Below are 13,112 nucleotides of genomic sequence, written 5' to 3'. Positions count from 1 at the left end.
TGTGTCATTTTGATCAAATGAATATATGGCTATGTTTAGAAATCAAACATACAGATGGCCTCATGATAAAAAAGCAACATCTTGTAGGGTGAGGATATTAATCCCCTCCTTCGCCTTCTCTCTCAGCCCCACCTTTGCCATCCAATTCGTAACCTTTATGCCTTTACTTTTACATTGCCCAAGCTGCATGGCATGTATGTTTGGTTACATAACCATGATTTCAGTCATCTGCCCAATTTCAGTAGTATGATTGTAAGGTTGAAAGTCAAGGGAATGTTTACATCACCATGACTACAATGGATTTTAAATGCATGCATTACACTTAGAGGTGCAGGGGAAATGAAGTTGCTTATTCCCCATAACGGATGTGATCTTCATCATGAACCCTGACCTTTCCATGGAGGTATATGTTCTTGATTAATCGATGTCATTGTGTCATGGGTCCCTAAGATGGCTTTGCCTGTCTAGGTTCGGTGAATCGCTGGAAGGGCTTACAGGACTCGGTGTATCGTCCTACACACGAGTAAGGTTCATCCTGCCAACAGGATGCAAAGTAGCAGATGGAAAAGACATGTGGTGTGAAGTCTGGAGGAAACCACAGGCAAGTTTCCAAGAGCCCTTTCCCAGCAGAGCCGCACAGGACGTGCTCGTTTACCCAGCACCCAGGCTTTACTGGAGGCTGGTCACTGTATACCCCTCCCTAGCACAATTCCAGACTCCCAGGGGATAAGGGGTTCAGCAAAAACCAGGTTGTTCCTACAGACAGTTTTCATGCTGCAAACCCTCTGTGTAACTAAGCGAATGGGAACACTCCCCAAGTGCAAATTCCCAAGTGGCATCCCAGGGCCACCATGGAAGCAGCCTCCCTAAGGACGGCAAGCCTCCGGCTTTTCTGCAGTCGCTTACAACCTTGCGGTTGAAGCAGTGGCTTTTGGTGTAATGACCTATGAATCCAGATCATAGCTCCTTTTGAGGTTTGGCTCAAATGGCCTCTGTTGAAGTTTGGCTTAGTATCTTTAACGTAGATGCTCAACGTCCCAGATTCCCTCTGCTCTCCCCTGTTTTTCTCTAAATTATGTGGGTGCACGTGTAAGTGCGTGGGTCTGTGTGTGTATGGTGTGCCTGTGCGTGGTCTGTGGTGTGGTTGTGTGTGTGTGTACACGTGAGTGGGTGCGGGTGTGTGGTACCCATGTGTTAGAGCGTCTGATGTGTGTGCACGTGCATGTGTGTGCTTGGTGCACCTGTGTGTGCATACGTGTGCTGGTGCAGGGGGAGGGGAAGCGAGCGCTCCTGGAGATGCAGGGATGGCTGAGATCCTCGCGTGCTTTCCGAGTTTGCACTGGTTTGTGCGGCATCATGGCCAGGAGGCCACTTGGTCTGGCTCGTGGGGCAAGGTGGTCCTGGTGCTGACTGGTGGTGACCAGTTTCACTGCTCACATAAACCTCTGGCGGGTCGCAATGTCTTTGGGAGTAAAATCACCATGGCGGCCATCCCTTGGCCTTAACCTCTCTCCGCCTGGCCGGGCACAGGCCCTATAACACGCCTGCTGGAAGCGCTGTCATCACCACAGCTGGTGACACCACCCTTCTGTCCTCCTCCTCCTCTGCCGTGTCTACAGAGACACCACCCATCTGTCCCGAGGCTCTTGCCCAGAGCCGTACTTTGGATGAGGCCAAGGCTGGGCCTCTCCCTGCCTTCCCTCAAGCTGTCTGACATTCCCCTGAACTCTTAGACCTTCTAGCACACGTGTAAATTCGGCAAATCTGCGTGTCCCCAAATCACTCCTCACCATTCTCCCACTTACTTGACAATTCAGTTAGGTAGAGAATTTTAGGTTGAAAACTCTTTCCTCTGATCTTTAAAGGTATTTGTGCTACTTAAAATTTCCATTTCGATTTTTGTTTCTAGTTAGGGGATCTGACCTTTCTCTCTAGAAGATTTTAGGATCTTCCATTTATGAAAATTCTCACTTTCCCACTGTTGGCTGCTCCAGGCGTCACTCTGTTGTGGCCCATGCCTTCTTCTTGACCCTTCAGACTTGCTGTGGTCCCACAGGGCACAGAGGCCCCTCCCCTGCTGCAGCCTGTTGCAGATTTCCAGAAACGCATGGAAACTTCTTCTCAATCAATACTCTGTCTTCTGTTCTCCTTGGTATTATGGGTTTACACCAAGCTAGTTTTTAAATGTAGTTTTCGTGGTGCCTCAGGAGAGAGTGGGGGAAATGTGTCCGCTCAGCCTGCCGGCTGTGACAGGTGGCCCTTCCCGGTATGCCGCCACGTGGTCCACGACTGCCCCCGAAGAATCCTTTTGAATGTAATTGCGTAGATGTTTTCATGTAAAAGTCATCATTTGACATTGCAGTGAACTTAAGAAAAGTGGTTAAGTTTTCAAACCATTGAATTAACCACAGTGGGGAGACGATTACGTGTGAATGTACCACATGTTTGGATCAATATGCTAAACATCATCTTAGTGTATTTAAGAAAATAGTTTTGATCCACCAGATCCCCCAAAAGGATCTTGAGAACTGCCAGGTTCTGTGGATTACATTTCAAAAATCATTGGATGACATATTACTATTCGTTATCATTTTATAGTAGAAATGGATTTTAGAAAACATACTAGGGAGTACCTTTGTGTTACAGTTCATGCACCAAGTACATGTTTGTTTTTCTCAAAGGGTCCGTCTTGCTGGGACGATGTCTTAATCCCAAACCGGATGACTGGTGAATGTCAAACTGCAAGCTGTCCTGGGACTATAGCCGTAAGTACCCAGTCAAGTCCATTTCTTTTTTTTTTTTTTTTTTCATTATGACATCTTCAGGGTTTAGTAGGAAATGAGAATAGAGACAAGAATGCTGACTTTTCTTCCATATGATAGTATCCAGCAAAAGTGTTCTCTGATTCAAAGCTTTTATAATAGTCACCCAAAATTCTACCTTTTTCATTGCTTTCCAGTGTCATTTTCCCAGAGGCTTAACCACTTTAGGTGACTATGTTGAAATATGTCAATTTAAACTTCTTAAAAAGTGATATTCATGGAATATGAAGAAGAGCCACTTCAGAGCCTAGAAAAAGAAAATAACAAAGATATAAGGTTAAGCTTTGTGCCGATCCTGTGATATTTTGTATTTATATTCCCACATCATTCAAAATGGCTTTCTTTCTTCATCTCTACCTTTCCTTTTCTGACACAGCGGGCTACTAGAAAATCTAGTATGGATGAACAGCTATACAACTGAATTACCATCTTCTGTTCTCTGCAATCCCTTTTCTCTTTGCAAACCTGGGGCATATCTTGATGTTTCGCATAGAAGAGGTATTTCTGGAAAGAGACTCTGAGTCCTGAAGTGATTTTCTAAATAATTTTATATCCCAATCAAGTTGGTAATTTGTGTATTGTTTTACTTTTTGCCTCAAAAATTCCTGGGTCTATCATAATCTGATTTTATATATCTCCTGAGCTGTAAGTACCGTTACGGTACCAACACAAATGTCAATGTTAGTTCACAAACTGTCACAGCCAGCTGGTGGTTGGTATCTCCTCTAAGGAACAAAGTCTGTCAGTGACAACAGGTACGGTGTTGGAGCTACAGCTATTAGGCGCGTCTTCTCTCTCCGATTTGCAGGGTGATTGCAAAGTACCGAGGTAGCAGTGAGCAGCCCAAGCAATCACTCTCCATCAAACAGGGCCGAGGACCATGAACAGATTTTTATTAATGCAAATCCTGAAGAAAAATAATGACTTGTGTGTCACTCGCAGGTATTGAGGCATAATACACTCTTGTAAATTTACTACTGGGATGAAGTTAGAGTGTATATATTTATGGAGCAGAATTCTTAAATATAATGAGATATACATACATGCATACAAATGCAATGTGTGTATAATACACACATTGTGGCTGGGCATGAACTCCACTTAAAAAAAATCCATGAAGCGAGGGAGCATTGCTCAAAAACTGCCAACAGTGCCTCTCAGGTCCCCTTGGCCACCCTGTGAGTTCCGTGCCTAACCTAGTAACAGGCAGGGGAGACACAGGGGCCACCTTCTTTGACAATGTGGGTGGCGGATGTACATCCCAGCAGAGCCAGGATGGAGAGGAGGCTTCTGTTGTGGGCTCTGGGTGTCAAAGAGCTCTGCCCAGGGAGGACAGAGAATGCAACATAGCCCCTGCAGGCTTGCATGCAAATGGCTCTCGTAGTCCCTCCCCACTGCGACTCTGGTGCCTAGAGTTGAATTATGACTGAAGGCTTTCTTGCAAAGGCTGTTCTTCTAAGGTTCCACCCAGGTGTGAACACATTTCTCCAGAGCAAGGACACAGGTATGCTGAGGGGTTCCCAAGCTCCCATGGTCAAAGACCTTCTCTGGTGTGAACTACCAAGTGTATCTCTTCTGCTGGAAGAATGCCACATTGACTGCACTCATAAATCCCTACCAGCATGTCACCTTCTGGTCACCGGTGTCACAGGAGCTGCAGAAGAAGGCTTTCCCACTGTGAGGTCTTTCTACAATGAGGACTTCGGGAAAGAGGTGGGAGCTTTGGATCTCTTAGACTCATTGCAGTCAGACACCTTTCTGTGCTTAAAACTTTCGGTGCCAAACAAGGAGGGCATTTGGAATGAAGGCTTCCTCACTGGTGTTGCACATGGAAGACTTTTCCTTGCTGCGTGGTTTCTGAGGACACCTCACACTCCTGATTGTGTGGGGTTGTGTTCCTGTGAATTGTCAGGTGGTAATTAAGAGCTGCTTACCTTGGAAGGCCTTTCTAAACACCTTGAATTTGTAGGTTCAAGGCTGGGTCTCATATGGCTAGACCAAGTCAAGTCCTTGCTGGCCAGCACCCAGGCCTCCTCCCCACACCTCTGTTGTGGGACCATGTGGGGTTGGAGACGTCAAGCCCCAGTGGGAACAAGCAAAATTATGCTGGGCACACACCACAGATGCCCCAGGGCCCTTGTCCAAGAGCCTCTCTTCTCCCAGGACAGGCACACAACCACACCCTCAAAGGTCATTGGTCCCAGCCAATTTCAGCATCTCCGTGGCCATCATTGGAGCCATGGTCTGGGGGCCTCCTTGGAAACCGCCCCATGTAACATCATGGGAAGCAGTGTCTGGCCCAGTGATCTGCTCCGACAAGAGCTTTTCAGCATCAAATCCTTTAGACTGAAAACACGTTTGAATTGCCTAGGAAAATCATCCAGGGGATTGAAGTAAAATACAGATGTCAAATTAGTTTTAAAAAAGAAAAAGAAGAGGGTAGAGGAGAGGGAAGTAGGACAAATAAGAAGTATGTACGTGTACACACACATACACACACACACACAATAATAGAATAAAACCATATACAACACTGACAAAACAAAATGTAAATGTGCTAACAAAAGTTTAAAAGACAAAGATTCTAAGGCTAGATTAAAAGAACGTCCAGCTTTATGCGAGACACAAGATATATACCTAAAACATGAGAACAAAAACACTGAACATTAAAGAATGGACAATGACATACCAGGCAAACATTAACCAAAGGGCAGCTTTTGAAACCATTTTAATTGCATATAAAATCAGTTTTGGGGGAAACAGCATTATTAAAATTTTTCATTTTTCTTTTTTTTTAAGTTTTTATTTTAATTTCAGTTAGTTAACATACAGTGTTATATTACTTTCAGGTGCACACCATAGCGATTCAACACCTCCATACAACACCCAGGGCTCATCACCACAAGCACACTCCTTAATCCCCATCACCTATCTCCCCCCCTCCCCCACCAGCTCCCCCTGTTAACCATCAGTTTGTCCTCTGTAGTTAAGAGTCTGTTTTTTTTAATTTCTCTCACTCTCTCACTCTCTCGATCTCTCTCTCTCTTTTCCCTTTGCTCCTTAGTTTTGTTTCTTAATTTCCACATATGAGTTAAATCCTACAGTATTTGTCTTTCTCTATGACTTAGGTAGTTTAGCATTATACTCAGTAAATCCATCTATGTCCTTGAAAATGGCAAGATTTCATTTTTTGTGGCTGAATAATATTTTATTGTATATCTATGCCACATCTTTTTAATCTATTTATCAGTGAACACTTGGGCTGCTTCCGTATGTTGGCTACTATAAATAATGCTGCTATAAATATAGGGGTGCATGTAATTTTTTGAATTAGTGTTTTGTATTTTTTGGGTAAATACCCAGTAATAGAATAACTCGATGTAATGGTAATACTATTTTTAACTTTTTGAGGAACCTCCATTCTGTTTTCCACAGTGGCTGCACCAGTTGGCATTCCCACCAACAGTGCATGAGGGTTCTTTTTTTCTCCACATCCTCACCAACCCTTGTTGTTTCTTGTGTTGTTGATTTTAGCCATTCTGATAGGTGTGAGGTGATGGATCATTGTGGTTTTGATTTGCATTTCCCTGATGGTAAGCGATGATGATGAACATCGTTTCTTGTGTCTGTTGGCCATCTGGATGTCTTCTTTGAAGAAATGGCTGTCCAAGTCTTCCTCCCAGCTTTTAAATGGATTAATTGTTTTTTGAGTGTTAAGTTGTATAAGTCCTTCATATATTTTGGATACTAAGCCTTTATCAGCTATGTCATTTGCAAATATTTTTCTCCCATTCTGTAGGTTGCCTTTTGGTGTTGATTGTTTCCTTCGCTATGCAGAAGCTGTTTATTTTTATGTAGTCCCAATAGTTTATTTTTGCTTTTGTTTCTGTTGCCTCAGGAGACATATCTAGAAAAAAGTTTCTATAGCTGATATCAGAGAGGTTACTGCCTGTGTTCTTTTCTAGGATTTTTATGGTTTCAAGTCTCACATTTAGGTCCTTAATCCATTTTGAGTTTATTTTTGTGTGTGGTGTAAGAAAGTGGTCCAGTTTATTTCTTTCGCATGTTGATGTCCCATTTTCCCAGTACCATTTGTTGAAGAGACTGTCTTGTTCCCATTGGATATTCCTTCCTGCTTTGTTTTGATCACTACAGCTTTGTAATATACCTTGAAGTCTGGAATTGTGACGCTTCTAGCTTTGCTTTTCTTTTTCAAGATTGTTTTGGCTATTTAGTGTATTTTGTGGTTCCATACAGATTTTAGAATTGTTTGCTCTAGTTCTGTGAAAAATGCTGTTGGTATTTTGACAGGGATTACATTAAATGTATAGATTGCTTTGGGTAGCAAAAACAATTTAATAATAATTATTTTTCTAATCCATGAGCAGGGACTACATTTTCATTTCTTTGTGTCATCTTCCATTCCCTTCATCAATGTTTTATAGCTTTCAGAGTACAAGTCTTCCACATCTAATCTTTGGTTAGATTTATTCCTAGGTATCTTATTATTTTTGGTGAAATTGTAAATGGGATTGTTTTTTTTTTTAATTTCTCTTTCTGCTGCTTCATTATTGGTGTATAGAAATGCAATAGATTTCTGTACATTGATTTGTATCTTGCAACTTTCCTGAATTTGTGTATCAATTCTAGTAGTTTTTTGGTGGAGTCTTCTAAGTTTACTATGTATAGTATCATGTCATCTGCAAATAGGGAAAGTTTTACTTCTTCCTTATTGATTTGGATGCCTTTTATTTCTTTTTATTGTCTGATTGCTGTGGCTAGGACTTCCAATAGTATACTGAATAAAAGTAGTGAGAGTGAACATCCTTTTCTTGTTCCTGATTAGGCGAAAGCTCTCTGTTTTTCCCCACTGAGGATCCTTTATCTGATTTTGGTAGGATTTTGCCTCACAGAATGAATTTGGAACTTTTCCTTCCTTTTCTGTTTCTTGAGAATAGTTTGAGAAGAATCGGTGTTAACCCTTCTTTAAGTGTTTTATAGAATTCACCTGTAATGCCATCTGGTCATGGACTTTTATTTGTTAGGAATTTTTTGATTACTGATTCAATTTCTTTGCTGATTTTTGGTCTGTTCAAATTTCCTATTTCTTTCTGGTTTAGTTTTGGTAGTTTATATGTTTCTAGGAATGTATCCATTTCTTCTAGGGATCCTTCTAGGTTTATGAATTTGTTGGCATATAGTTTTCATGATATTCTCTGATAATTGTTTGTATTTCTGTGGTGTTGGTTATTATTTCCCCTCTCTCATTTGTGATTTTATTTATTTTTGTCCTTTCTCTTTTATTCTTGAGGAGTCTGGTTAGAAGTTTATCAATGTTATTGATTTTTTTCAAAGAATTCACTCCTGGTTTCACTGATCTGTTCTATTATTATCTTAGTAAAACCATCTGTTAAATCCATCTGTTCTAGTGTATCATTTGAAGCCATTGTTTCTTCGTTGATTTGCTGTATAGATGATCTGTCCATTGAGTGGGTGTGACAGTCCCCAACTACTATTGTGTTGTTACTAATTAGTCCTTTATGTTTGTTATTAACCATTTTATCAATGTTGGGTGCACAAGTATGTACAATTGTCATATCTTCTTGTTGGATTTTCCCCTTTATATTTTTTGAGAAGTGTTAATATTCTGTATTTAATATCATGCATAAACCACCCCAACATGCCTTTCATTAAGCAAAAGGCAACATTTTAAATGCAAGGAATTTTAATTCAATTGGCAGAGTTAAGACTAAAAGGAGAAAGGAGACATTTTCAGCTTATCTTTAGCCCTGGCCTTTAATAGGCTAACAAACACAACTTGAAACACAGTTGAGCCTTGCTGTTCTGATAGAGTGAAACTTCACCCTCAGTATTTAAATATATTAATATAACCAATTATATAAATCTATAAAACCAATCTCCTGTAAGCTTAGAGATGGCATTTACCAGCTCCGTGAAAAGCTGAATGCTGCCAATCACATATTTGTTTAACCACGAGCCAATCTTATTTAAATCAGGACTGCCCAAAAGAAATATTCTATCAGCCATTAGTGATTTGAATTCGGGTGTATGAGATAAATTTAAATATGGTACACATATAAAAAAGTCATGAGACATTTTTGTTTTGTAATAAATAAAGCAATGGCCAACTATTACTCCTTAGTAGCTTTTTTAAGAAAAGCTATCAAGTCTGCTCTTTCCCCTGCCTTCTTAATGCTGGAAAAGATCATTTTTGTTCTTGGGATATACTTCTTGGGATTCTCCAAATACTCCATCAGTGTCTCCTCTCCCCAGGAGATGCCTTTGTTCTTGTTGGTATCCGTGTAAGAAAATCCAGGGGCTTGACCTGTCTCTTGCCCAGATAAACCATGGATATTCGGCCCAGCTTGTGATTGCCTCCATTTTCCATGGTATGACACTGGGCACACTTCTGAACAAAAATCTTCTTGCCCTTTTCAACATAATCCATGTTTAAATTGCTCTTTGGTCATGCATGAAACAAAGATGCCTGCTCACAATCCAGATGTCCCACTCTCTCTGGATTTCCCCCTTTACTATTATATAGTGTCCTTCTTTGTCTGTTGTTAGAGTTTTTGTTTTAAAGTCTTTTTTGTCCAATATATATATTGCTACTCCAGCTTTCTTTTGCAATTCATTTGCATGATAGATGGTTTCTCCACTTCCTCACTTTTAATCTGATGGTGTCTTTAGGTCTGAAATGAGTCTCTTTGTAAGGAGCATATGCATGGCTCTTGTTGGGTTTTTTGTTTTTACTTTTTTGTTGTTTGTTGTTTTTGTTTGTTTGCTTAATCCACTGTCTCCTTATGTCCTTTGATTAGAGCATTTAGTCCATTTACATTCAAAGTAATTACTGATAGATATGTTATGTATTGCCATTTTATTACTTGTTTTGTGGTTGTTTCTGAACATTTCCTCTGATTCTTGTATTTCCTTCATGTTTTGCTGATTTTCTTTAGTGATATATTTGGATTTCCTTCTTTATACTTTGCATATTTGTTAGTGGTTTTTGATATATGGTTACCATTAGGTTTGTGTATAGCATCTTCTACATATAGCAATCTATATTAAGTTGATGGTCATTTAAGTTTGAACCCATTCTTTGCTCCTCTCCTCCCACATTCTATGAGTATTTCTTTCGTGAGTTCCTTGACTGATTTCTTACAGAAATATTCATTTTTGCTGATTTTGTGTTTTCTACCTTGATATTGTCACTTTTGGTCCATCCTTTCCACTCAAAGAGTCCCCTTTAATATTTCTCACTGGGCTGATTTAGTTGTCATGAATTCCTTTAGTTTTTGTTTATCTGGGAAACTCTTTATCTCTCCTTTTATTCTGAATGATAGCCTTCCTGGATACAGTATTCTTGGGTGCAGATTTTTCCCATTCAGCACCCCAGGTACATCCTGCCCTTCCTTCTGCTTGCCCAGTTTCTGTTGAAAAATCTCCTACTACCTTTATGGGTTTTCCCTTGTAAGTTACTGACATCTTTTGTCTTCTATCTTTTAATTTGTTTTCTTTATTATAATGTTTTGCCAATTTAATTACAACATGTCTTGGTGTGGGTCTGCTTTTGTTGATACTTGTGGGAGTTCTCTGTGCCTCCTGGGTCTGGATATCTGTTTCCTTCATTAAGGAATTTTTCAATTATTATTTGTTCAAATAAATTTTCTGTCCCCTTTTCTCTCTCTTCTTCTTCTGGAACTGCTATAATATGAATGTTATTACATTTGCTACAGTCACTGAGTTCCCTAAGTCTATTCTCATTTTGCATAATTCTTTTTTTTTTCTCTCTTTGCTTAACTTGTTTACTTTCCATTACTGTTTTCTAGGTCATTAATTCATTCCTCTGCTTCTTCCATCCTGCTGTTCATTTCATCAGGTGTGTTTTTCATTTAATTTATTGAGTCCTTTATCTCTGCTCTGTTATTTCTTATTGTTCTGTTAAGAGTCTCACACATTCTTCCACTCTTTTCTCAAGTCCAGTGAGTTTCTTCATTATCATTGCTTTAAATTCTCTATTAGACATGTTCCTTATATCTGTTTTTGCTTAGATCTCCAGCTGTGGCCTTGTCTTGTTCTTTCATTTGGGATAAATTTCTGTGTCCTCATTTTGTCTGCCTCTCTGTATCTCCTTCTGTGTATTAAGAAAGTCAGCTATTTCTTCTGCCCTTAAAAGCAGTGACTTTATGAAGAGTTCCTAGAGTGCCCTACAGTCCCTGTTCATCAGAACCTGGCACTTAAGGAGAGTATCCCAGGTGTTTTGCTTATGCTCTACTGTTGGTTTGAGTCACATTTCCTTTCATTGCAGCACATTCACTGACTTTCTGCCTGTTGTGGACTGTTCTTGCTCTCTGTAGTGTTAGTGGGACCCCAGTAGGCCAGCTCTGGAGGGGTATGCCCACCAGGGAACTTGGGAGCAGGGTAGTGGTGGTAGCAAAATTTGCACTGGGCCACTAGTCCTATGCCACATCTTCCCAAGCACTGTGGTGGCTAGGGGCTGTGTGCTAGGATGGCCGGGACACAAAGATGGTCCATGCACGCAATGGTGGTTGAGGGTGCATGGTTGGGTGTGGTGGATTGACTGGGCACTACACGGCAGCTTTACATTATTTAAAATTCTAAAAAGCATTATGAAAACTAGGTTTTGCTAAAAGTTTCAATAACCGAGAAAGATATAGCAGTTTAAACATTGTATGATCTTAGTAACACGAACTCAAAATACATTAAAGATAAACTGTCAGAATTAACCCAGGATATGAATAAATAGGGCACAGGGAGGAGACAGTAACATTAACCTCCAAGGGGTGGGAGCTCCAGCAGCATAATCAAGAAGCATGTGACTGATCAGTCCAACCAGTAACCAGTATCACATTGTGAGCACTGCACACAACACCTGGAGAACACCTCCTTTTTCAAAGCATATTTGGAACATTTCAACAATTGATCATGTTTTGGAGCATTAAAGCATTTAAATAACACTTACAAAAGCATAACCATAAAAATCTCTGAAACATGGAAATTCAATTATCTTAGTCAATAAAAAACCCAAATGGAAAAATGAAAGCAACCAACAATGAAAATACACCACATATCAAATCTTTAGGGATGTTGTTAAATTAGAATTTCAAAGGAATATTTAGACCATAAGGGCTTATTTTATAAAATAAGAGAGAGTAAAATGATTTAAACATATTGTTTAAAAAGGTACAAAAAGAAATTGTCATATCCAACTAATTTTCTCTCATTTTTAGTGAACACTAAGTGCTGGTTAGATAAAGGAATTGGAGGCATGCACACCTTTTTTATAATTATACCAGTGGCTGGCAGAGCACTCAGTGTGAGAAATTTCATTTGTTCTTTCTCTTATCACCTTTTTTTGTGAATTACATTTTTACAATGCAGCTAAATATAAACTCCTGTATTTTCTAAATCATTGTGTGTGATGTTTGTTTTTTAAGGAGGTGAAAAGATATTCATTTTAAGTAGTTTCTCATACTTAAATTTGCAGGGTATTTTAAGTTTTTGACAGTATTTTATACAGTAGATAATATATTCTCATGAAAAGTTAAATTTCTATCACTTGAGTAAAATATCCATATACTTAAAATTCAAAAGAACAGGGTCCCTAATGTATTCATAATTAATATTTATACACTTAAAGATAATCTAACTACATCATTTTAAGTAGCAGTGAAATCTAACCTTTGTATTTAGGAGTACAAATATAAACTTGACCCTACCTACACTTTAGACAGAGAAATCTGTACCTAATTCAGTTTTACACTAATCGCTGTTATCCAAGGAAAGAACATAGCATTAGTTCTGAAAGGCATCTTACCTTTTTTATAAAAAGAGTTCTAGTCAGCTCAGAGTATATATGCTTGAGATTTAAAGAGGGACAGAAATCACTTGGGATTTTCTCCATGAGTAAAATTAAGTTAACTTTGGATATGACATAAGACTTTAAATTTTCTGTGTAAATCTTTTTTTGTATATATATTTTATGTATGATCCCTTAAACAGCAAACATATTTGTGTTTGTCCATGCAGTGAGGTATATGTTTTACTTAGTTGCATACATGAAAGCTAAGACATGCCCAGAAGTCTTATTCTCTCTCTGGGTGTTATTTCTGAGTTCCAAATTATAAGTTAAAAACAAGTATCCCCTGTTCATCAAACACTTCCCTGTGAAAACCTCTGACTTAGTCGTGCTTTTGTGGTAATGAAGGGTTTCTAAGCCAACTGTGAGAATGAGGCCTCTTCCCTCAC

General features: G+C 39.4%; 1 protein-coding gene and 1 pseudogene across 2 annotated transcripts in view; one reads left to right on the top strand and one right to left on the bottom strand.

Moving 5' to 3' along the window:
- The window catches only part of PRKN (parkin RBR E3 ubiquitin protein ligase), a 1,348,128-nt gene that overhangs the window by 656,252 nt on the left and 678,764 nt on the right, over window positions 1–13,112 (top strand). For both annotated transcript variants that reach the window (XM_043592715.1, XM_043592714.1), the window contains exon 5: window positions 2,682–2,765. In XM_043592715.1, the coding sequence (XP_043448650.1) occupies window positions 2,682–2,765 (84 nt within the window). The remainder of the gene's footprint in view (window positions 1–2,681; window positions 2,766–13,112) is intronic.
- On the bottom strand, window positions 8,836–9,297 carry LOC122490164 (annotated as a pseudogene).

This window comes from Prionailurus bengalensis, chromosome B2 (assembly GCF_016509475.1).
Source record: "Prionailurus bengalensis isolate Pbe53 chromosome B2, Fcat_Pben_1.1_paternal_pri, whole genome shotgun sequence".
NCBI classification, from domain to species: domain Eukaryota; kingdom Metazoa; phylum Chordata; class Mammalia; order Carnivora; family Felidae; genus Prionailurus; species Prionailurus bengalensis.
This window is presented reverse-complemented; position numbering and strand designations above follow the sequence as displayed.